We start from the raw sequence: 26,132 nt of genomic DNA, 5'->3' as shown, positions 1-26,132 counted from the left end.
TTTTTCGGCACATGGACATTTTATTTATGAACTTTTTTAAGTATGATAAATATACATACATTTATATGAATAAATATTAAATATATAAATATATTTGAATATCCATATGTTCCACATGTTTTTCATATGGGTCCTTTCCAGTGGCTGTCTGTCAACACTGTGTGGTTTTTGCTGGAAGCCAGGATGTGAACGCCATGGCTGAACATGAAAACAAAAGAAGCAAGACTCTTGTATGTAGTGTTTGTGCTGACAAGCTGTCATTACTGATTTAAATAACAACACATGAAGTGATACATTTCCCAGGGGTATGTATATAATGACGTGCCAATCTCATTAGCCGACCACACAGCAAGCAGGACATCATCAACCAGCCACAAATATGATGGGCAAGGTTAGCATTTTTGGCCATTTTATGTTTACACAAAACAAAATAGACCGAAACACACACATACGCTAGTACGTGCACTAAACCAAAGTCATTTTACTGTACAGTATGTTTGTTGACCAAGGCCGTCTATTTCACTCTGTTACTTTTCTCTAGATTATTTTGCTTCTTTCAAACTAATGCTGTTTTTCCATCAGATCATTTTCTATGAGGACAAGAACTTCGGTGGCCGTCACCATGAGTGCATGAGTGACTGTGCCGATCTTCAGACCGTGTTCGACCAGTGCCAGTCCATCCGGGTGGAGAGTGGTATGTTCGTGGTCTACGACCTTCCCAACTTCACGGGACACCAGCACTTCCTGAGGAAGGGCGAATACTGTGACTCCATGAGCATGTTGGGAATGAACGATAGTGTGAAGTCCTGCCGCATGATTCCCATGGTAAGAGATCTTCCAACGGTTATTCTAAGAACCGTGGACATGCTCATTATATTTCTCAAACACAAATATTTACTGTATCATGATTTTTAGTGTGGGGTCACTTAGAAATATCCTTGTTTTTGAATGAAAAGCTAATAACGTCAAAGTGATCAGAAATACAGTGTAGACATTGTTAATGTTGTAAATTGGTTTTTGTAGCTGGAATATTGTAATGAATGCAGACAGGAGGATGGCTGGATCCCAGCGCAGGGCATTTATTGGGAAGGTACATTGATAAATCTGGGGACAGGCTGGCACAGAGTTGAAGGGCAGGCAGATGGTCGGTAACCAAGTATCATATTAGACAAGAGGCAGAAGTACCGAGCGGGATAACCCAGAGAGGTGGTCAGAAACGGTAGGCACGGGTCAGCATACTGAAATGGACTTTCACACTTTCTAAGACAAAGGAAACCACTGAACAAACTGGCTTAGTGGAGCTGCAATCTCACAAATAATACCTTACAAGTACAGGGTATGAATGACCAGGCTATATAGTGGCTGCCTGGGGAAGAGGGAGAGCACAGGGGAGTGGTATTTAAATGATTAGTTATCAGAACTGCCTGGAGGGGTGTGTCCAAGGGATTTGGTGAATGGGGTGCATTCTCCAGATCTGCCTGGAGGGGTGCGTTCAAGGGATTTGGTGAATGGGGTGCATTCTCCAGCCTGGTGGAAAAGTCGTGGGTGAGTGTTGGAGGCAGACCTTACAATTATCTACAGAGGCCCATTATCAGCAACCATCAGTCCTGTGTTCCAATGGCACGTTGTGTTTGCTAATCCAAGTTTATCATTTTAAAAGGGTAATTGATCATTAGAAAACCCTTCTGCAATTATGTTAGTACAGCTGAAAACTGTTGTGCTGAAGAAGCAATAAAACTAGTTTAGACTAGTTGAGTATTTGAAGCATCAATAATTGTGAGTTTGATTATAGGCTCAAAATGGCCGAAAATAACTTTCTTCTTGTTCTGTTCTTGTTCTGATAAATGACGGCTGTGTCATCCATGAAATTACAAAAGAAACTGAAGATCCCGCAGAACTCTGTGTACTACTCCCTTCACAGAACAGCTCAAACCAGAATAGAAAGAGGACTGGCAGGCTGCGGTGCACAACTGAGCAAGAGGACAAATACATTGGAGTGTCCAGTTTGAAAGACAGACCCCTCATCTGGCAGCTTCATGAAATAATACCTGCAAAACACCAGTCTCAATGTCAATCAATGGGAAGACAAATCTTTGTTTGAAGTGTTCAGATCACAAAAAAGAACATTTGTGAGATGAAGCTTAAATGGACAGATGCTGGAAGAGTGCTTGATGCCATCTATCAAGCATGGTGGAGGCAAAGTGATGGTCTGTGGATATTTTGGTGGTGGTAAAGTGGGGCATTTGCACAGGGGAAAAAGGAACTTGAAGAAGGAAAGCTATCACTCCATTTTGCAACACCATGCCATACCCTGTGTACAGTGCACGATTGGAGCCAATTTCCTCCTACAACAGGACAATGACCCAAAGCACAGCTCCAAACTATGCGAGAACTATTTAGGGAAGAACCAATCAGCTAGTATTCTGTCTATAATGGAGTGGCCAGCACAGTCACTGGATCTCAACCCTATTGAGCTGTTATGGGAGCAGCTTGACAGTATTGTTCGTAAGAAGTGTCCATCCAGTCAATCCAACCTGTGGGAGGTGCTTCAGGAAGCATTGGGTGAACTCTCTTCAGATAACCTCAACAAATTGACAACTAGAATGCTGAAGGTCTGCAAGGCTGTAATTGCTGCAAATTGAGGATTCTTTGATGAAAGCAAAGTTTGAAGGACACAATTATTATTTCAGTTAAAAATAATTATTTCTAACGTTGTCGATGAGTATATTTCCTATTCATTTTGCTATAATTCCTATTCAAACTAATTTCATGCATGTTTTCATGGAAAACAAGGACATTTTTAATGACCCCAAACTTTTGAACGGTCGTGTATATACAATCATAAATCAGTGTTTTTTCAAAATCCATCTAGATTTTGCCTATTGGGTTGAAATGTGGTATAGAAATAGAATTATCAGAAGAGATTGATCAGTGGCTTGAATTGGGACTCTCATTCTATTTACATGTACTGCATTTAATCCTTTCTTAATAGTGAAATCCAAATAGATAACTTTTGGGAAAAAAACAGCCCTATATGCGGGGTGGATTAAAAGGATATTGACTGACAATATCAACGACCCTTATCAGTTGCATAATGTATTTATTGAAACCATAAGATCAGGTATCAGTGGTAGTTTGTTGCTACCCCCTAGTGGGTTGGCCAATAAAGGTGGAAAGATATTAAAAGTTCAGATTATTGTATGATACACTCATTAGCATTTGTTTTTGTTATTATTCAGTACTTTTATTTATTTGATTAATTATCCATATTTTATTTTTAAAGTGGTTTGTTTTCAATCCACATTTGCAGCATTTATGGATGTGTAATTAGACACAAGTTAAGATCACTATATATGATGCTCCCAAAAAGAGACTTTTTTTTTGGAAAGTGTTTGAATACCTTTTTGGTCTTCAGTAGCCTTTTTACAATAGCTGCTTTACAATTAAGAAAAAAACAATTATTATGGATTATGATCAATTTCTTTGTCCTCCAGCATCGCAGTAACTTCCAGATGAGGCTGTATGAAAACTCTGACATGGGAGGCCAAATGATGATTCTGGATAATGACTGTCCCAACTGCATGGACCGCTTCCGTATGTCCATGTTCAACTCCTGCAAGGTGATAGATGGTCACTGGCTGATGTATGACCAGGCCAACTACAGGGGACGCCACTACTACCTGAGGCCCGGCGAGTATCGTCGTTACAGTGACTGGGGATCCATGAGCTCCAAGGTCGGCTCCATCAGGCGCATCATGGACCTTTAAGGACAGGAGGGACCTTGGGAAATGTCTACTTTATGCCTTGTTTCATGCAATGAATAAAATGCTGTCAGTGCTCAAGTATTTTCAGTTTTGTTCTTGCTCTTTCAGGATTACGAGCCTGATCTCCAGTGGGGATGTAAAAGGCAGAGGGGGCACCGCACTGCCAGACATCCTGGCTCTGTTTAGAGGGATCAATAAAGCTTTCGCAGTTTTTTGCACTGATCAAACAAGAGTCCAAGTGTAATCTCTAATATATTCTACTAAACCTTTCATGCTCTTTTTATATTAGCCAAATATAGGCAGTAATAAAATTGTCTAAAGCCAATATCTAAACCAATTATACAGTAAGGTTATTTATAAAATTCCTGTTGAAATGTGTATCTTCCTTAATGTTAGGTAAATGTGGCTGCTACACATATGTTTTCAGAACTAGTAACATGATACAGAAAATGTCATCTAAATCATGTTGCCCACCACTAGAGGGCAGTGGTGTAGGTATGGGTAGCCTACAGAGCAAAAATACTAATCTACAGATTACATCACAATTTGTGTGAATGCTTATCCTATGTCTCATTTCATGGTAAATAAAAATGAGATGTGTTCAAATTCTTCTGGAAAATAGTAAATATTGCAAACATTTCTTATAAATAACTTAACTGAACAAAAACATTGCATAGAGCAATGTATTGAAGTTAAGGTTAGTATGAAGAATTGTATTATAAGCAGCCCATATAACAACTCAAATATTTTTTTCAAATAATATATTAATCACAAATCCTTTTTTTTAGGGATTCCTTTATAAACCCATACCACCTACTTGCCACACTTCTATTTCAATGCCACTATAATGTTTTTGTGTTAAATGTAATATTTCACTATATTGAAAATGTTTACTATATTGTATGATTAACAAAAAATAAAATATTAATATTAATCTTCGAGCTAAATAGACACTCTTCGGGGTGTGTTTTAAACGGCATATGATCTAAGACCTCCCAGTTGTAGTCCTAGTTTTATACAGTGGGTGGCAAAATAATACCAGGTACAGCTAATAATGTACTTATTACAAAACAAAGCAAAAACCATAATACTAGATTAACTATATTGACTCTACAAGTGCAATACATATATTAAATATATTCTGAAAAAGATGGTGTGTTACTCCCATACCCCATCCCTATTAAATAAATTCTAACCACTCATACTTAAAGCAGAGTGGAAATATTGGAAAGAATGTTACAGTACATCTAAATTAGAAGAGAAAGAAAATACTTTTGGTTTGTTTTATCATGTTAAGCTGTATGGGGTAGTTATTAATCAATAAATACACATGATTTATTATTCAATAAAGAAACATTTGGTCATGCAAAATATGTTGAAAAATGTATTTCCATTCCCTTGATCTACTTAAGTTTAAGATTATCTGTACTGGATGAAAAGAGAAACTATGGAAAGTTAATGAATATCAGAAAAACTTCGAATAACACATTTAATGGAGACATTTGTATATTACAACAAATGACTTATCAATAACACCCCAGGTTCTCCCATTAGCAAACCAATTGATGAATACAAAAACACGAGTTCCGTTATCTCCTGATCAAAGCCAAATGCCACTGTGTTCCCAAAATGTCCTCCTGCCCTTTGACCTCTTCAGGATCACAGAAGGACTAAGTTGAAAGGATTCCTGGTATTACAATATGAATAGCACGTGCAGAGTCTGCAATTCGTGTTCATTATATATGTGACAGGTGGAGTCTTCAAAGAGCTGGTCCCGCCACACTGACAAGGTACAACAGCCCAGCTGTCATGGGGAAGGTAAGCCTTTAAAACAGATATGACGAACACAGTTGGTTAGTGAGGGTGGGGCTTATAGGCAACACCAATGTCAAGCATCGCCCTCCTTTAAGTCACTTGGTAATTTCATGTTCTGGCCACCTATAAAGCGATGAAGCTTGAACAATTATTTGCATATTCGATGTCTTGTCTTCATTAATATTAATGACGAGGTATTAACTTCACGCCTAGATAATCTTCTATGAGGACAAGGACTATGGCGGCCGTCATTTTGAGTGCAGTGGTGACTGCACAGACATGCTCGGCCTACTCAGCTGCTGTAACTCTATCAAGGTGACTTGTGGGTGCTTTATGATCTACGAGAAGACAAACTACACAGGCCACCAGTACTACCTGTGTCCAGGAGAGTATTCTGACTACCATCACTGGATGGGCATCAGTGACAACATCAAGTCATGTCACATCATCCCCTCGGTGAGCTCTGCTTCTGCAATTGCTGTTAGAAACTAAAGCTCATGAATTTGTATTTTTTTAAAGTGTATGAACAATGAATAAATGTTCTGTTTATTGCCGGTTAAAGATGCAGTCTGGGACTTTTGCAAATTATGTTTTTTTTTTTACTTTATGTTGTTTACATAATCTTTAAGTAGAATTAATATCATGCCTCAGTTAGTCATGAAATTCCAAGTATAGCAGGGAGTGGTTTTGATGACATGGGGCACATATTGGCACCCACATGACATCATACACAATTTATGTGGACCCGTTTGGGCTTGACAGTGCCACTTTTACAATTACATTCCTGAATGCATCTTTAAAATGTTCCTAAATTAACAAAAAAAAAAAGACATGCTTTCAAACATGGGTGGACTGGGAGAAGAAATTAGCGTAACTCCAAACATTCTTTAAATTGTCACCCTGCTACTTTACAAAGCATGCAATGGGCTTTTCCCTTAATATTAGAGCTAGTTAGCTAATGTTACTCCATAGTACCAATTATGGTAAGATAGCAATAGATACATTTTTCTCTGTCAGACAGAGTAGTGTAGATTACGTTATGTTTATATTATTTTTAGATTTATTATTATTTTTGTGGTAAAATTTATGTAATCAAGAAATTAACCCATACATTTGTAAAGGAGAGCTTTTTTAGCACACAAGTGTTCCTTTTGGCCATTTGGCCGTTAAAAGATTATTTGAATAGAAGTACCCTCCTCAATGATCCTTCTGGAGAGTAGGAATTAAGCGTTTTAAGAAGGTTTAAATCCAAGCAACATGCCTATGTATTGTTTATGGACAATAATAGATAAATACAAACTGTGGTGGATTACAAACTGTGGCACTCATGTGAATTTCCATTCTTTTCAGGCATCTTATCATTTTAAAATCCAAGCTAAGTATATATGCTATATTGCAAATTAATTCCTGGGATCTGTGTTCCCTTGAATCAACACCTACTCTTTTACCCCGTTTTTCAGTCCAATTTTGTAATATTTATTTTGGGATGAAGCCCTGTCTCAGGGCAGCTAATTCCAATGGACTGGTGAAAGTTGATGTTGAAAAATGTGTCTTCTGAAGCACATCCAATGCCGTTCTGGTTGATATCATGTTGCTCACTCAACCAGGAAGTTTAGACTGGAATCCTTGTGTGCCAAAAAGGACACACTTAGTCACCTTTATACCTCAATTGAGCTCACAGAGGCCCCAGCTACCACAAGGAGATGCTAGAGAACAACGAACAAAGGCAACTATATTACATTACTAACCCCCTCCAAACCTGGATAGTGCTGCCTAATGGCACAGCCTTTCAAGAGACCCCTAGGCTAATCATCCAGCAGGATTCAAACCCAAGTCTCACAATGTCTCTTGCAATGTGCTGACTTTACCGCTGGGGCATTCAGAGGCCAACCACTGTGGGATCTTAAGCACAATATTGATAGGATATGTTACAAATCCAAATTGTATTAGTGAATCGAGGCAGTCCAGAGGTCTGCTGCAGTGTGGGTTTGAATCCAACCTACTGCTCTTTCATCCAAAACTCCACCTTTCGATTTCGTAGAAAGCGCATTTACAAATATTCTGTTTTAGGCATATTTACTGAATAAATATGTGTTTCATTAAATACCTACATATTTATGTACGCTAACTAATATATTAGTCTAATCCATGTGGTTCAACAGAGGAAGTGCAAACTCAAAACCCATTAACTAGAACTTTAAATCGCTATATATTGCCCACTTCAAGTATCATGTATTTATAGAGTTATTGTAATGTCTGTAAATGTTGCAGTTGTTGGCTACTGTAGACCTAAATGCTTATCCTATGTCCTTGCAATGGCTGGTGCACATTTTACAATGCAAACACTGCACATCTTAAAGCAATTACATATATATTGTTTATAAAATAGTTAAGAAATAAACATGTTACCATTCTCATTTTGATAGTGATAAGGGAAAGGAGCTTTCAAAGATGTTTTTATTTTTTTCATCAGAAATCAATTTTTTTGATATTTTGTCAAATGTTTTGAGTGAAGTGACAATGTTGGATGTAATCTTTCTATGTAGACACATTCCCATTTTTAGATCCATGATCTTGGCTTTCTAATTGACAAGTGTCAAAGCAAACTAGATTTAAAATTTACACTTTATTCCAGTGTCAAAAAGTATACTGGAACATTCTAAGTTTGGACAGACATTATTATATTGTGTGTTGAATTCTGGTAAAACATATTTCTCGATGATCATTGCTAAATTGTTGAATGTTTTGGGTTGCATTCATGCCATATCGGATTGACATGAATAAACTGAACTAATTTAGAGGGATGACTTGACTCCGTGAACAAACATAGCAAAAGGGTGGATTAATATTATTGATCACTTTTATTTATTTCTATCGGTAAATGCTATATACAACATCCAATCAACATTTATATATTGACTTAATGAAGGGGCAAACTCTTCGTTATGAAACCAAATCTAACCCACAAATGTTTTTCCAATATGACCCCAGCTTTGATTGAGCTTAATACCACAGTGGAAATTTACAAACCCCAATTAAAACACCTGTTTTGGCCAGCATCAACAGCAACACAAGCCTCCATGTTATGCACAAGTGAAGTGAGTTCACTGCAACTGAAACTGTAAATTGTAGAAAAAAGTTTATGCGACCAAATCAAACAGGCTTCCTAGAAGTAACATGGTCTGTGTTACAACATTTAGTTTATTTGGTTTGACGATTGTGTGCATTTAGTGAGCTGAGAATTGTCAGGAAAAAGAAGTATATTCATCTAACTGACTGGTCATTATTAGCCTAGAGTTCCTGTCTAACTTGGTTTGATTTTACGCAGATGTGGAGGCCTTGTAGAAAACAATGGGCTCGTGTGTTAGTGCCACGACTGATTCCTGGTCCCAGTCCTCTCAGCACTATTTTGTCCATGTTACTACATTCAAACATTTGTAAATGTCCTCCGATTAACAGAGGAAGTTCAAAGATTACATGACCATAACTCCATTATTACTATCTTTCACTTTCTCAAATCTATTGACAGGTGCCTGGATCCTACAACATGCATCTCTTTGAGAGAATAGAATACGGGGGGCAGATAATGGATCTGGTGGATGACTGTCCCAGTGTCCAGGATCGTTTCCACGTCAACAACATTTTCTCTTGCAATGTGAAAGCAGGAAACTGGCTGTTCTATGAGCACCCTAACTACCAAGGAAGAATGTACCTTTTAAGACCTGGGGATTACAGGAGATTCAGCGAATGGGGCGGAAAAAGTGCCAGAGTGGGTTCCATTCGACGAATCACAGACTACTAAATATACCCTCCCCTCAATTCATGGGATGCTTTGGCTAGCTCCTCTGCTGCTAGCAGCTAATCATAGGGGATGATAACGCTTTGAGCAATAAACTAGGACACAGAGCTCAGTGATGAATACAGACTCATGAAACCATCTTCCTATCATTTTCATCTCAAGTGATTGTGTATGCCACACGCTTACTCAACACAAATGAATAATCCACCTTTCATATTCTTGGAATAAAACACAAACATTAAAGAATCCAGGAAATGAAATTGAAATCAGAGAAGATCCCTCAACAAATATCAACATCATCAAAGTATACGAAATGAAGAAGAATCAAGGGTATAACTTACTTTGATGTAATATTGTCCAAATATATTGGATGGACCAATACTCATCAGTTATGACAATATAATCTGATCAGCCATAGTCTGCTAATAGTAGCATGTCTCTGGGCCTGTTCATGACCAATGATGACTCAATGCTACAATAAACAAATGAAAATATGGGACTATTGATATTCCAATAAATATTACATTTGTAGATTTTCCTATTCTGATATTTGTATTGATGGACTCTTACTTGAAATACAGTATTTGTCAGGGACCATACACAAGAAATGTTGCGCCAGATTTAAGCTACTTAGTTCATTGCTATGTGCAGTTCCTAAGCATAACACTTTGAGCTGTAACACACTGACTTCATAAACAGTGACCTAGGAAGCTAATGTGGCCACGAACGGCTTCTCAATATTGAGGCACGGTAAGACCGTGTTTATAGCGATAGATTTATGCGTGGGTCATGTTCATCAGCCTAAAGTTATTAAATACAGCGAATGACACGTATGCTACTGCCGCTATCATGTGTATACCCTATGAACATTTAATAGGAGCCATAAACTAAGCTTAATCCGTTCCAAATAGTTCACACAGCCTCCTATTCTGTGTTAAGTTCATGGTCTGGTTGGCTCTTCGCATGTATTGTGGCTGCCTGCTACTGTACATGATAGTATATGGTGCGTCTAGATTTTGCTGATGCTGTACAGTGTACTGTATCAGTGTGGTGGTATCCAGTAGGGTTTTCTGCGAATTCTGATGAACATGGGGGAACGAACAATAACTCGTTACGCACAGACGTCTATACATAAACAGATTTTTTTCCCAACCGCCCCCACCATTGAAACATCTCACTACGACTGAGGGATGTATTTGAATGACAATACTTTATGCTGTGCAATCACACAGCTGCCCCCTGTGTGTTTTTTTTTTATAAAAGACAGTGCTGGACTGAGGGACATTGAGCATTGAGCAGTCACCCCCATCCACCGCCAACATGACTGTGGGAAAGGTAAGAAAGCTGTGCTTTTAACACTATCCAGATCCGTATGCATTAAAACAAAACCAATTTTCAGGAATATTTTCTAATATTTCAGGAATACTTATTTGGTGGCGCACGGTTTTCCACAAAGATAAATAAAATATTCCGACCTGTTTATCAGACAGATCTCATAATGGCCATGTTCCTATGGGTCTGAGGATGATATTGTGGGATGTTACGCTTGGTTGCAGATCATCTTCTATGAGGACAGGAACTTCCAGGGTCGGTCCCATGAGTGCAGCAGTGACTGTGCTGACCTGCACTCCTACTTCAACCGCTGCAACTCCATCAGGGTGGAGAGCGGCTGCTTCATGGTCTACGAACGCCCCAACTTCATGGGAAACCAGTACTTTGTGAGGAGGGGAGAGTACCCTGATAACCAGCGTATGATTGGGATCAATGACTGTATCAGGTCCTGCCGCATGATCCCTATAGTAAGTGATGAGGTTCAAAAAACAAGCAAATCTTTTATACATCTAGGTCCAGGGTTATGTGCTGTGGGTTGAAGGAAACTGTTTGTCGAAGAATGATCAAATATCTGGCATAATTCTTTTTAACGGTACAGCCATAACCAGAATTAAGGTAGCTGAACATTGTAACTGTATTTGCTAACAATTTATGTTATTGCCTAATTAAAAAAGGTTGTTCAATGTACTTGTTTCTGGCATATCACATGTAGTCATTCAATTTGTTGAATATAAATTACAACTGAAACCTCAGCTACAAAAATCTCTTAATGCACAATTGTATTTAATAAAATGTAAGAAATAGACATATGCTGTAAATATGAGCATACAATAACCAAGCAATTAATGTGTAATAACTATATGACTGTGTAATAACCAACTTTATCCCTTTACAGCACCGTGGCCAGTACAGAATGAGAATGTACGATCGTCCTGACTTGGCAGGCCAGATGAACGAGCTGAGCGACGACTGCCCCAACGTACAGGACCGTTTCCGAATGTCTGACATCAACTCCTGCAACGTGATGGATGGCCACTGGCTGATGTATGACCAACCAAACTACAAGGGCAAGCAGTATTATGTGAGGCCTGGCGAATACAGGAGGTTCAGTGACTGGGGAGGCCAGAGTCCCAAGATTGGTTCCCTCAGAAGGATCACTGAATTCAACTAGACAAGAACTCCTTTTTAATTATCAACTGTCATTCTGTCCATAATAAACTTTGACTCATAATCATAAACCTTTCCTGTTTCATGTATTCTAGTTATTTTTAAGAAGGCCATTTATATTTTCTCATAACTTAACCTCATTGCTATAGACATTTGCTAATAATTCCTAAAAAGAGCATTTGAGATAAATCTGTGATTTTGTTCCACTGTTGGCAAGACAATTCTTTCTAGGGGGTTGTGGTCTGTCAAGCAGACAAAGCATGAGCTGCTCTTTCCCTGTTTGGTGCCCCATAAGGGATTAGCCAGCTGTACATGTAGGTGTGGCTGAATGTATCCATTCTATGATCCAGCACTGGACTTAAAATCACTGGATAAAATCAGTGCAGAAACTGACAAATTTGCACATTAGACTATGTTCATCAAAATGTATGTGTTAATAAGGCTTGTTCCGTTAAAGTAGCCCATCCCAGATGTCCCAGATGGCTCTTTTGCCTAAAAATTTAAATACCAGTACACCGTTCCAGGCTTTTCCTGCCCAAGTCACCCACTGCTATGATCTTTAAAGAAGTAGCTTTCAATAGTGCTGACTGGAGAATGTATTAATTTGAGTAATATCATCATTAGTAATGAGCACACCTGCAAATCTGAGATGCATGTGGTTTAAGTCACATTGGGCCTACTGGAACTGGAACTTTAACTGTACCATAATCACATTACATTTTTATTTTATTTGTACAATTAAAAGTGTGGGAAAATAATTTTTAAACATTTGACGCCTTTTTAAACCTCAAATAAACAACAGGTTTGGCAGGTTCTGGTAAACAAATGATACCCATATACTGTATCTGTCGTGAAAAGATAAGAATCAGATTGATATGAGGTGGTTCGGATTTTATTGGTTGATTATACTTATGACATACACAACTATCCATGAATGCTACTTACCAAATAATATAACTATATAAATAAGTAACAATCAAATAGATACGTTATAACGACAAAGAGTACCAAATCATTGAAAATAATCAAAGGGAACAAGATCCGAATCTGGGTTAAATAATCTATGTACTAAAACCAAAGATATTTCAAAGAGGCTAATGTAAGTCTTCCTATGGGTAATATTCCTTGAAGGTAGTTAGTCCTTATCAAGTGAGTGCACAGTGTGCGATAAATATCTTGAGGCTGCCTTGTCAATAACTATAATAATAAAAACAACACCATGCTTCACATTCTACCAGTACTTGCTTCCACATATTGTCAGGACTTGAGTTAAACCCAACATGAAGAAAACTCTGTTAAACAACTGAGAAGTCAGTTATAATGTGGGTGAAAAAGGAAGGCATGAAAAAAGGAAGGCATCGCGTTTATGTAAGGTATCATTGTAGGTATCATTTCACATTACCAGGCAGGTCTTTAGTCAGGTTTTTTATTTCTCACAGATGTGCCTTCAGGCCCTCTATGGAACAATAATGAACCCTTAGGGACAATTCAATGTGTTTTGATAATTTGATCGCAATGTCAAATTTTATGTGTCTTATTTAAGTGTGTAGAAGACAAACTGTAGTAAATTTAGGATGCAAAAAATAATAGATAGTTTTAAATATGGTCTGTTTTGAAGAAAACAATGTAATATCAGTCTTTATGGATTGCTTAGCTGTTGTTTACGTAGTTCACACAGCATAGCAAATTACAATTGACGAGAGAGCTGTGTAATGTTCATGAAATTACATTTAGCTTTCCAGAACAATGTCATTGTTTACTTTTATGCTGAAATAGAAAGGTGATTGGCATTTCTGGGGATAAAGGAATGACACAAACAAATTGTTTGTTTACTGTGTAAAAGCAAGCTGCAATTAGTCAAGGATGGTCATGGGAAGTGTGTAGCTAAGCAGGACCAGTAAGGAAAAGGTTTTGGACTGTTCTTTGCAGTGGCTATGGTAAGTTACAGGGTATGAAAAATTATATGGCAGCAATTGGTTAAAACTCACTTTTTGTTTGTGCTAACTACACGGAGGAAAATGTTAAAATGTGCAAATGTTAAAAGTGGTGTTAGTGTTCCGTAATAATATAGTTATAATAATATTTTGTTGGTAATCATGTTGAAGTTGCGATGAATGTACAGCAAGTAATATACGACATACTGAATATTCACACATCATGAACTGTAAAAAGTTTATGTGTTACATACAGGGTGTCATTTTTCAGACTGTTCTCATTTGCATAAAATGGGTTGCAAATGCAAATGAGAGGTGAGAGGGAATGGCTACCTCCAGTGTTACGCAACATTTTTAATGCTAAAGGGCTGTTCCATATTGTTCTGTACCTATTGTCCATTGGACGTGTGGATACCATACTAGTCTTTTCCTTTGTCTATGCATGTCAAAACACCAAACCAGTAATTATTTATCCTTTTTTCCAAATACAAATCCATATTTCTTACCCAATGTTGTGCTCCAACAAAAAGGTAAACATGTGCCTGTACCCTGAATTATAACTATGAGAGCATTTGAATAACAATACTTTGTTTGTCAAGAGGTAGTATAAAAAGCTCTGAAAACATGTGGAATCTCTCCAACGGAGACCATGGGCAAGGTAGGACTTTTTTTTTTTCCTGTGCTGGCTAATGAACTGTAAATGCAGACCATTATACCCTCGGCTCTGCTCTGTAATGAGTTCAATATCGTATCATACAACACCATGTCAGCTCAAGGCAAAACTCATGGCATTTTCTTGATTTGCAGATTACTTTTTACGAGGACAGGAACTTCCAAGGTCGTAGTTATGAGTGCAGCAACGACTGCACAGACCTGCACTCCTACTTCAGTCGCTGTAACTCCATCAGGGTGGAGAGCGGCTGTTTTATGATTTACGAGCGCCCCAACTACATGGGCCACCAGTACTACATGAGGAGGGGGGAGTACCCTGACTATCAACGTTGGATGGGCTTCAGTAGCTGTATTCGATCATGCCGTATGATTCCAATGGTAAGTTGTGATGGGGCATGGAAGTCCCAGAGGCAACAAAAGAAACCTGACGATTAATATATAGACCAAACGTTAGAGCAACAATAAGAACATAATTTGTCTATTTTTTTTTTCCAATCATATCTTTAATAAATCACGGTAGGAGGTTTCAATGAAATGGATTTTCATAGTGAATGCTGTCTTGCCATTTTGGTATCTGTTAACTCTCAGTGTGACACACACTGGTACAGCATTTTGATTGTTCTCACTTTGGACCCACAGTACCGTGGCTCATATAGGATGCGGATCTATGAGAAGGCCGACTTCAGTGGTCACATGATGGAGTTCATGGACGACTGCCCCTGTGTGTCCGATCGTTTCCACCACCGCCACGTCTACTCCTGTAATATCATGAATGGCTTCTGGATCTTCTACGAGTATCCGAACTACCGGGGCCGGCAGTACTTCCTGAGGCCCGGAGAGTACAGGAGATACCGCGAATGGTGTGCCACTTGTGCCATTGTTGGCTCCTTTAGGCGGGTTACTGACTTTTAGCCATCCATCTCAAGCACTTGCTGTAAATACATGCTTAGTTATTAAAATGGTTCCATTTTTAACTCCTTTTTGTATGAATGATCTTTGACTTTGTTAGATTTTTATTATCAGTATTAACTAAAAGTGAACTGTATTTATGTGCTTTCTCATAAATGAGTAAAAACAAAAGGACACCATCGTATTCAAGAATGATTAATTATGAAGTTTATTTTATTGATTGTGCAAACAATCAGCAGCTTAAGTTTTCCTTACCATCCTGTTTCTCATTTATTGACCAAAAACTTACAATGACAGATACTGCATTAGAACTGGAAAACACCCAATTTCTGGAGTTCATTGTATTGCCAGACTTTCAGACAAATCAACTGGTTTGAGCAACCATAAGTGACAAAGGAGGCAGTCATGACTAAAGCATGTTTAGGGGAAAAGGGAATACACTTAAGAATAAATAAAAAATATAGCATTATTATTATATGTTTATTATTATGTTTTCCACTGGTGGCACTGGTGGCACTAAAATATAAAATGTAAGCAGATTTAAGATGCTGGCCAATAGATAAAAGCGCCTGCTGAAGCATTCTATAGCATAGTCATTTAATAAAAATTGTATTTCTAATTAAAAGTAATACAATTCATATACATGTATAATTACATTACAACAATTTGTAATGGCTTGAAAGTTAATATAAAGTGTTAGTAAAAAATGTATGTTCCTAAAACTTGAATAAACTTATGCATGAAAATTACAAAAAATGAAAACCATCATTATCATTAGCATGTGTGGAGATGTTACTTCCATTATGTGTAGAGGCACTTCCATCAGAACTAAATTCTATTAATCTTTAAAGAGGGGAAACCATGACACATCTACCCTGATGGACTAAAAGGGTTAATAAAAATAAGTAAAATAAGATAAATAAGGAAGTTGCTGAAAAATTGTAATGTAACGGCACAATCATACTTAAGACATTATTCTGCCTGTCAACAACTGTAAAATATACATACAGCTCTGGAAAATTTAAGGGACCACTGCACCTTTTTCTTTCCTTTCCAAAAAAGTTGTAAAGGAAAGTTTTGAGTGAGGAACAAAAGCTTTCAATTTGCAGTGGTCTCTTAATTTTAACCCTTCTGTTCCTCACTCAAAACCTTCCTTTTTGACCTTTTTGGAAAGGAAAGAAAAAGGTGCAGTGGTCTCTTCATTTTTTCCAGAGCTGTAATGTGTTATTCTAGTTTCCAAGTGATGTACATATTTTAAATAATAAATTATTCTTATAATAAACAATTCTTCTTACTGAACACTTCCACATTCTCCACTGTTTGGAAATATTTGATAAAGCATGATAAATATTTTTACAGCTTTGGCAATTAATGCGGTGTAGTTATGTGATCTTTTATTAATTATGTACCTATGTTGATCTTTTATTAATTAGTGTAAATGAAAACAAAACTGCTACTATTTACCATTTGCATATTTTTACAGTATGTGATGATATTATTAAACAATGTCTAAATATCTACATAGGAAGGAATGGTTTTCTTTAAGACTTGTCACAACTGAAAAACAAAAATATCGTATAATGCAACCAATGTAAAAGTTTGGCCACATAACCAATTTTGACCACATAATAACAGTTCTCCTTATAATAACAGTTCTCCAATTATACCTATTTTTATGCAGAGCATGTGCTGGTCTTATACTATTAAAATGCTTATGAAGTTAAGAATACTTGTGAAAAATGACAATAAAGCATATTTGGATTGCATTACATTTCTATGATTCACTGTTGTTTTAGCCCCCTGATTAACACAGATTTGGATGAAACCGGATATGAATGCAAATACCTTTGCAATAATTTTCAACCCAGTTGAATAAAAAAATATTGCATGAGCAACATTCTGGCCTTGTTTCCAGAAATGTAAAGGTTTTGAGAAATAATTATGTGTGCATGCAAAGATGCCAGAGACATGATTCATGAGACAACAAATCACTCTTAAGACCCAATGGCATCTTTTTATGCAACCTGTGTCAATGTCAGACAAACACATGTATATTTATTGAAACAGTGCTTGTAGTTGACTTGTCAACTGGGTTTGGAGGGCTTATGGCAAAACATTTTATGGATTCTGCTGGAAATCATCTGAAGCTGTTACATGAAGCTGTTTTTTCGCTCCATTACAATATAAACATCTTCTTTAAACTGTGTAGTGTGCAATTTCAGGGACAAAGATTCTTGTCAGTTGAAAATTATTGCAAAGGTATTTGCATTCATATCCGGTTTCATCCAAATCAATCTAGACATTGCATCACATTGGGCCCCAAATGGCACTGTGGTCTAAGTTAATGTTACACAGTACAGCTGTGTTACTGCGGCCATATGTTTGAATCCTGGTGGGCGGTGGAATGTCGCAAAGGGATGCCTTGTTTCTGAGCTCTAGTTCTTCTTTGTGGGAGACACCATGCCTGTCAGCTCAATTGTGGTGGGAATTAATTCTCCTTGACAGCATGTATGCCAGTGAAATGTCTTGTTAGGGTGAATAGTGTGAAAAGAAGCTTCAAGGATATGTCAATAACTTTGACACTCCTAAACGTGCTGTGGTGTGCCAAGGACAATAATAAGCTACAATCGCAATTGGTGCAAAATCTGGGGAGGAGACAAATGTGGTAACAATTATTTTCTAACAGCACTTTATTTTACATTTAGGACCAAATGTATTTGGACAAGTTAATTTATAAGTGTTTTGAAGTAGTCATTTTTTTTTCATGAAATTTCAAGGTATAAATGTCAACATTATACATAAATAGAAAAATTAAAAAGGTTTTTGTAATGGGTACAGGTTGGCGGATTTTGGGGTGTTACAGTAGCGTCCATATTCATCATTACTCAAGATAAATTCAATAATCATGGTAAAATCCAAAATATTTTTAGAAACATGCAGTTATTTTAAATGAAAAACACAAAATGACACCTTCAATTATTGTTTCTTTAAATAAAATGAATATTGCAGCATCTAAATGTGCAGCAATAGTCACTGCCTCTCAGTGGGCTTCATCATTGTGAGACCAAGGTTGAATCATGGTTGAATCAAGCTGAGGGATGCTGTCAAAGGCGATGCCATTGGATGGCATCATCTGGGTTTCAGGGGTTTGTTTTGAATCTTGACAGTATGCCTAAGTCACAAATTGGATAACAAGAAAATAATATAAGGCAAAGAATATAAAAATATTGCATGAGCAACATTCTGGCCTTGTTTCCAGAAACGTAAAGGTTTTGAGAAATAATTATGATTGAAATATAGTTTTACGCAGACCTATGAGAGAATCTTAGAGTATCTTTTAACATTACATTTGGACTTAACATTAATGAATGATTGTTTAATTTGTCTGTCACACCATGGGCTATATAATGTCATGTGGAAAAAGTACAAACCCTGAAGTTTAAGTTTTTAGATGCATGGATATTTGAGCTACACTCTAACTAAATTAATTGATAAAGCTATCCCAATTGGACAAATCACAAAAAATAACTAATCATGCCAAGATCAAAACACCTATCCAAAGCCCTCAGAAGAAAGATTATTGATGTCTATGAGTCTGGGAAGGTTTACAAATCCATTTCCTAACAATTCAAAGTACATGATTCTGATGTCTGAGGGATCATCTACAAATGGTCTAAATTCCTGACCAATGGCGTTATGGTCTGGGTCTGATTTGCTCTGTCAGGAACAGGCTAACTTGCCATCATTGAAGCAATCTTGAATGCCATATTGTACCAGAGAAATCCTGAGGAGAATTTGAGGCCATCTGTCAAGGAGTTGATGCTGTAACAAAAATGGAAAGGAAAATTATCCAAAACAAAAGCTACAACAGAATGGCATAAAAAAAGAAGGGAAGAGTTATGGAAGAAGAATAAAATACTGAATTAATGTATTTCAACAAAAGGAGCAACACAGCTGTGAAAGCTAAGGGTGTACTTATTTTTTCCTTACTATAAACTGCATTTTTTATTATGTATTAATTAATGATGCAATTGATAATTTTTCTGTGCCATTTGTGAAATTAGGTAACTTTTATCTGTCGGTAATGTTGAAGTGAAGATTAGATAGCCATAAGTCTTTTTAGGGGTGTAGTTTTGAGTTGCATTGGGTTGTATGATGCAAGAAAATACGATACAAATGAATGTTCATTATTATTGCTATGGAGTCTATAAAGGATGAGATAATGTAGGCTAACCTTTGCATGCCACTATTTCTGAGGTATTCAAGCCTGTTATAAAATACAATATTGCCCTTTAAGTCGTGAACAAGCTTTTTACTTGACTGGCGTTTCAAAGACTGCTTGAATGTAGGCCTACATGTTTTGTGCTCTTGTAGGAAGCAGTAACTCCCCCACTGCTGAACAATATTTACCATTTGTCACAGCAAAGGATGTCAACGAATGCTGCAGCCGTGGCTCTGTGCTCTGGTCTGAGCTTTGGTCTGAAAAGCACATTCACCCACAGGTAGAATTGACTGGTCACGGACTGCTGTCAGTAGAATAAATCTGTAATGCTCTCTGGATGTCCCTAATACTAAATCGGAGACTGAGTCTTGCCATTTTGCATTTGTTTTTTTGTTGGTTGCATTAAAATTGTGGGGGAAATTATATTGAAAATGTTATATTCTTGGTAGCGCAAATGAACTGGGTTAACTTAATGAGTCAAATGAACTGGGTCAACTTAATGAGTCAAATGAACTGGGTTAACTTAATGAGTCAAATGAACTGGGTCAACTTAATGAGTCAAATTAACTGGGTCAACTTAATGAGTCAATCTTGTGCATCTGCTCGAGCCGGTATGGGATCCCAGTTCATCCCAGGTCACTGGAGTGGGGGCTGGGAGGCTTCAAGTTTCCCAGTCTTAGACTGTTTCATTACCTCCACTGAGAGTCAAAAGTAGCTATAAGGGAGAAATGCCTCAAGAACATTTATTTTTGTTGAACGTCTCATTTAGACGGATTGGCCAGATTGAGTTAATGGATGAGAAGAGCACTTGTGCCAATATAATCCTTTGTATTATGAAAGGGAGTTTTACCATGGTCAACACATGGTGACAGTTTGACTCTATATGCATAGGTTTAATAACCTTCGATGATCAACTGTTGCTACAGGTATTCAAACTCAATTAATTTCCTGGATTGTTCTTGTCCTTAACAGTCGCCTATCAAAACTGTGTAATAAGTGCACCAGATATGGATGAAAATACCCTAAAGGTAAAGCTGAGGTTGAATCTAAAGTGCTGGAGTACCGTGTCAAAACAACACAAATCGTGTCACTGTACTTGCTAAAGCAAATATTTAGCGTGACTTCATTACACCTTTGAAACCCTGCCCTCTCGAATTCAGTGGGAAGAAAAGGATTGGTACTAAACATCATTTTTTAACACATGGATGATCAATCATTCCCTGTTCATCTTTCTGTGAATTTGACAGTGGCTACATTTGTCAAACTGCAGCCTGTACAGAACAGAAAAAGTACTGCTTTGTTGTTATTTGAATCATCTACTTTAAACCCTTTGTCATAGCACTACAGACAAACAATTTCCCAAAAATGTTTAATAAATAGTTACAGACAAAATATATCTGCTTCTAAAACATAATTAATTTACATTTGTCAATGGTTGTGCATAGGAAACAGTATGTAAATGATCAAATACAGATCTATTTTGTGAGAAATGTAAAGAATCAAATTAATAGTAAATGAATAGTGGTCAAAGTACCCCATTTGATATCGATAGGAATTTTTACGGGGATGTTGTTTGACAATTACATTACACATATTATTTAAGATTGCAACTGTCATTATTAGATAAGAACTATGTGAATAAAAAAGGTGAATATAAATGTATTAATTTTATTTATTTCACTCAAACATTGTTTGTCAATGGCCCAACGAATAGTCTCACTCTCCTTTATAACTAAATGACAGTTCTTCAAGTCATCACCAGACATGTATTTGCACACTTCAAATGAATTTTAATAGTAGTTAAAACAACAACAATTTTCTTTAGTATGAGAGTAGCTATTAATGAGAACTGATATATTCCATTAATATTGAAATGATTTCAAGTATTTAAAATCGTGCTGTCCAAAAATGACTACATAGTGGATGAGAATGAGAACAACATATTTTGTCACTATAACTGACACTAACTAATATGAATCTGTTATATTATGTACTATAAATCAACCTTACTGTTAGTTTTCTACTGTACTTCCTTGATCACTGCACCATACTGTACGCAAAGAACATTCTTACCGATACACATACACAAAAGTTATGCTTATAATGTAACAGGCAACACAGGTCACTGTTGCCAGAAATATATGGATGAAAACCATTGTTACACTTATAGGCCCTGGTCAGCAAAAGCCCCATACTGCTCAATCATCAGGTTTGGACATTTGAATAACAACACATCATGGCCCCCAGGGTTTTGTATAAAATGACCACGAAGGAGGGTGGAAGGACAATCTGATCCACTGTCAACCACCAACCACCAACATGGGCAAGGTAATCCGATCTCACTCACTGTTCGCTACAGTTTTATACAAGTCTGTAAAAAAACTAGACATCCTATATTCTGTAAATATTATAAAACAGGAACATTATTTGGCACTAGGAAGAAGTACTCCTAGCAATTCTATGATTCAACATTGCCTGTGTCTGAAAATGCTGTTTGCCTACGTTCTTGATGATTGTGACCATTTGGGATTTTAACTGTGTGCTCACTTTTCCCGCAGATCATCTTTTACGAAGAGAGGAACTTCCAGGGGCGCAGTTATGAGTGCATGACTGACTGCCCCGACATATCTTCCTACATGTCCCGCTGCAACTCCTGCCGAGTTGAGAGCGGCTGCTTCATGGTTTATGAGCGTAACAACTTCATGGGCCAGCAGTTCTTCCTGAGGAGGGGAGAGTACCCCGACATGCAGCGCATGATGAGCATGGGCATGATGTTCGACAACATCAGGTCCTGCAGAATGATCCCCCAGGTAAGAGACTGTATCTTACATAGTATATTACATGTTATTGTACACTGTCCAATTCTAGCATAACGCTCAAAACATATGCATCCTAAATCATATATATATATATATGTATATTTATTACTGAACCACAGCACAGGGGATCCTTCAGGATGAGGATCTATGAGAGGGAGAACTTCGGAGGTCAGATGATGGAGCTGATGGACGACTGCGAGTCCATCATGGACCGGTACCGCATGTCTGACTGCCAGTCCTGCCACGTGCTGGACGGCCACTGGCTGATGTACGAGCAGCCCCACTACAGAGGCAGGATGATGTACATGAGGCCTGGAGAGTACAGGAACTTCAGGGAGATGAGCACAGGCTTGGGCCTTGGTGGCATGAGATTCATGAGCATGAGACGTATCAGCGATATGTGCAATTAACTGTACTTAATTGTTCATGATAATAAAATAATTGAAGATCTTTCATAACTAAATTGTCTTTCTGATTGCATACCTTATTTAAAAGATGGTACTGGTCAGTTTTGAGGTACATATGACACATGCTTTTGAAAGGTATTTCAAATAAGTGATAGAGGAAATCAGCACTAGCTACATACGAGTACATATTTTAGATGAATGTATAAATGATACAATACTGTGCCTTCGGAAAGTATTCAGACCCCTTTACTTTAGATCTGGGGAATGTTATAAAACATTTGGTACAGCATTGAAAGTTCCCAGGTTGGTTGGTGGTTGGAGGTTGGACCACCATGACTTTTCCAAGAGCTGGCTGTCTTTGTACTACCATCAATCAGGCCTTTAAGGAAGAGTGGCAAGATTGAAGCCACCTTTGAGTGAAACATATATGTCAATCTGCCTGAAAGACTGAGAGTATGAGCAAATAAATTCTATGGTCTGAAGAGATGAAAATCAAGCACTAGGTCTGGCAAAAAACAACACAACACTCATCACCTGTTTAAAACCATCCCTGTGGTTAAGCATGTTGGTGGGAGCATCATGCTATGGGTATATTTCTCAGCAGCTGTAACTGGAAGACTGGTCACAATTAAGACAGAGGATGGACAGAGCAATATACCGAGAAGTTCTTGAGGAAAACCTGATCCAGAGTGCACCATATCTCAGGCTGGGGCAAAAATGTATCTTTCAGCACACAGACATGACATTGCAGGAGTGGCTTTGGGGCAGCATGGTCTTGTAGTGGATGCAAGTTTAAACCAGAAGCCTGTGGAGTGAATGGAAGAGCAGGGTGATGGGAGAACTTTGGATGTTTTAACGATGGTTGGCTGCAGGGAGTCACATCAGTGTTTTTGCAGTAGGAGGGAAAGCTGTGGTCTTATCGACCGGAATGAAGAGGTCTTGGAGTCTTAGAGTGGAATTCTTTTGGAATAAGAGCAGCTCTATTTTGTAAAGATAGAGCTTCATGTAGTGGGACTAGAAGAAGAGATATCTGCCAGGCACAAACCTGCCTGACAACACCTGGGTGTAGAAGGGTGAAAAGTCAAAAATAGTTAAGTGTCATTCACATTGCAATACCCTGCCATGTACTTTCCAGAAACTAAAAAGGCCCAGCCCTGAGAGAATGGAACAGAAGAGTGAGACTGAACAAATTTGTCTGAAGCTCTGACTGAAAGCAACTTCCTTGTTTGCATGAACAACCAATTAATCACTGTGCAAAAGTTGACTGAGAAATTAAGATCAAAGGGGAAATAGTTAGATATCTTTGTTGAGAATTTTATTTGAAAGTTGAAAGTCCATTTTTGGGTGATATCATAGATCACCTGTTCATTTCTTCTTTGCTTTTTAATTTCTGCTGTTTAACCAGGGACTTATTTAGACCTGGGACACCAGAAGGCTCTGGTCTATATTACTTTTTGGGTCATTTGGATATTGTTTGGAAACATTTTATAAAATGTATTAAAATAGCTACCCAGGCTGATTGATATGCCTCCTAACTTCTATCATGAAGCTGCACGACCTTGTCTATAATTCTTTATTATCAGTTGAAATGTACTTCAGTTGTTCCAAAATGTTGTTTGTGACTTACCATTTGAGGTGTGTATTGAATCATAACCCACAATAAAATGTGAGCACTGAAAAAACACAGACAAAAACTGTGTCAAATATGTTTTTTAATTATACCATCTTAAAAAAATTCACCAGATTTTAGTTTTAAGTATGGTTCTTGTCGCCAACAGAAATCTGCACTGTTTAATATGGAATTGTAAGTAATGATGCTGTACGCATTTTATGTTGTGTTCTCATGCTCAAAGCAAATAATAAAATGTATATATTTTATTTTGTTTGCAAATATTTTTAGGCTATTTAAAAAAAATATATAATGGTCCTTTTTATATACATTTATGTCAGTGTTGCTGGTTTTATGGTTTTGTAGTATATTATAAGGTCATTTAGGTGTGTGAGGTAAACATTCTTAAGTCTTTGAAAAAATGTGTTGGAAAAATAAATAGAAAAATATTAATGCATATTCTCTTGACTTATTATGATACCTGAAACTTAGATGATTTGATTCCACAACATGCTGAATCTTTGTCAGAAATATAGGGTGTAGGGACTGCATATAACCACATATTACAAAACTTGTTGAGTGAACACTAGAGCAGACAATAGCATGGAAGGTGGACCTAACTCATTTATTTCAACTCTTTGCTGATTCATGTTGATGATGTATTTCTTCTCAGTTTGGAGTAGCAGCAACCCGTTTGATGGAGCCAATCCTGGAATTCACGGCTCCCCAGTCACTGTATCTCCTGTATTCGCCAGGCCTCAGGAGGTACTGCCTGCCTCTGTAGTTAGGATGCTCATAGAACAGCCAATTCCCCTCAATAACATTGCAGGAATGGATATCATTGTAATGGAATCGATCATAAAGGGAGGGGCAGTCATCTGCAAACTCCAGCATCTGACCGCCAAAGTCAGAGCGCTCATAGATCCTCATCTTGTGAGCTCCCTGAGTCTGAGAACGAGGAAAAGACGGCAAAAATTAGTTTGTGTGCCTTTACTGTTAAGCTTCATGATTCACGTTTATTTCCATGTGTTCTACCTACATCAGTGATAGGTCAACTTGTATACCAGGAAAGAGGAATATGGGCTCACTTGAGGGATCATGCGGCAGGATTTCACACAATCGTTAAAGCCCATCCAACGCTGATAGTCAGGATACTCGCCCCTTCTCAGGAAATACTGGTACCCCATGTAGTTGGGGCGCTCATATACCATCCAGCAGCCACTCTCCACTTGGATTGAGTTACAACGGCTGACATGGGTGTGCAGGTCCGTACAGTCAGTACTGGACTCATAAGAGCGACCCTGGAAGTTCTTGTCCTCGTAGAAAATTATCTAAAAATGGCAATGTTGGTAAAAATGCGTAAAATGGAAAGAACATGTTTATAGCTATTAAGGCAACAGCATTCTGTTTTGTTCAACACAAAGAATCCGAAAATGGAGTCTTTCTCGTAGGTGTTCGTTGGCCTTTGTCAGACAAACAATGAGCAAGAATGTGCGACAGGACAAAAGATGTGCAGCAAAACAACATGCCTTACCTTTCCCATTGTGTTACATTTGGTCACAGGGCAACACTGACTAGGCCAGCCTGTGCCCTTTTATATCCAGCAGGGATAAACACTTTGTTATGTTAATCAATTAACTTTAGATGTCAGCTTTTTTTAAAAGATCGTACGGCTCCCAAATT

General features: G+C 37.6%; 6 protein-coding genes across 6 annotated transcripts; 5 read left to right on the top strand and 1 right to left on the bottom strand.

Moving 5' to 3' along the window:
* The first annotated feature begins 316 nt into the window (after positions 1-316).
* LOC105016286 (gamma-crystallin S-1) lies at positions 317-3,842 on the top strand. The gene is made up of 3 exons (XM_010880010.2): positions 317-391; positions 583-825; positions 3,495-3,842. The coding sequence occupies exons 1-3, from the start codon at positions 380-382 to the stop codon at positions 3,765-3,767; spliced, it is 528 nt and encodes a 175-aa protein (XP_010878312.2). The 5' UTR covers positions 317-379; the 3' UTR covers positions 3,768-3,842.
* Positions 3,843-5,550: 1,708 nt separating this feature from the next.
* On the top strand, positions 5,551-9,835 carry LOC105016288 (gamma-crystallin M2-like). Its single transcript, XM_010880011.3, has 3 exons — positions 5,551-5,582; positions 5,793-6,035; positions 9,109-9,835. The coding sequence occupies exons 1-3, from the start codon at positions 5,574-5,576 to the stop codon at positions 9,379-9,381; spliced, it is 525 nt and encodes a 174-aa protein (XP_010878313.2). The 5' UTR covers positions 5,551-5,573; the 3' UTR covers positions 9,382-9,835.
* A 793-nt stretch (positions 9,836-10,628) lies between these two features.
* LOC105016289 (gamma-crystallin M2) lies at positions 10,629-11,952 on the top strand. Its single transcript, XM_010880012.1, has 3 exons — positions 10,629-10,713; positions 10,935-11,177; positions 11,606-11,952. Exons 1-3 carry the CDS (start codon positions 10,699-10,701, stop codon positions 11,879-11,881), a joined length of 534 nt encoding a protein of 177 aa, XP_010878314.1. The 5' UTR covers positions 10,629-10,698; the 3' UTR covers positions 11,882-11,952.
* A 1,742-nt stretch (positions 11,953-13,694) lies between these two features.
* LOC105016290 (gamma-crystallin M2) lies at positions 13,695-15,461 on the top strand. The gene is made up of 4 exons (XM_013137801.2): positions 13,695-13,814; positions 14,413-14,469; positions 14,619-14,861; positions 15,123-15,461. The coding sequence occupies exons 2-4, from the start codon at positions 14,461-14,463 to the stop codon at positions 15,393-15,395; spliced, it is 525 nt and encodes a 174-aa protein (XP_012993255.1). The 5' UTR covers positions 13,695-13,814; positions 14,413-14,460; the 3' UTR covers positions 15,396-15,461.
* A 6,426-nt stretch (positions 15,462-21,887) lies between these two features.
* On the top strand, positions 21,888-22,896 carry zgc:153846 (uncharacterized protein LOC767711 homolog). The gene is made up of 3 exons (XM_010880015.1): positions 21,888-21,942; positions 22,173-22,424; positions 22,553-22,896. The coding sequence occupies exons 1-3, from the start codon at positions 21,934-21,936 to the stop codon at positions 22,841-22,843; spliced, it is 552 nt and encodes a 183-aa protein (XP_010878317.1). The 5' UTR covers positions 21,888-21,933; the 3' UTR covers positions 22,844-22,896.
* Positions 22,897-25,055: 2,159 nt separating this feature from the next.
* crygmxl1 (crystallin, gamma MX, like 1) lies at positions 25,056-26,006 on the bottom strand. The gene is made up of 3 exons (XM_010880016.1): positions 25,984-26,006; positions 25,538-25,780; positions 25,056-25,397 (listed from the first exon to the last, which is right to left on the bottom strand). The coding sequence occupies exons 1-3, from the start codon at positions 25,990-25,992 to the stop codon at positions 25,119-25,121; spliced, it is 531 nt and encodes a 176-aa protein (XP_010878318.1). The 5' UTR covers positions 25,993-26,006; the 3' UTR covers positions 25,056-25,118.
* Positions 26,007-26,132: the final 126 nt, after the last annotated feature.

Source organism: Esox lucius, chromosome 16, assembly GCF_011004845.1.
Source record: "Esox lucius isolate fEsoLuc1 chromosome 16, fEsoLuc1.pri, whole genome shotgun sequence".
NCBI lineage: Eukaryota > Metazoa > Chordata > Actinopteri > Esociformes > Esocidae > Esox > Esox lucius.
This window is presented reverse-complemented; position numbering and strand designations above follow the sequence as displayed.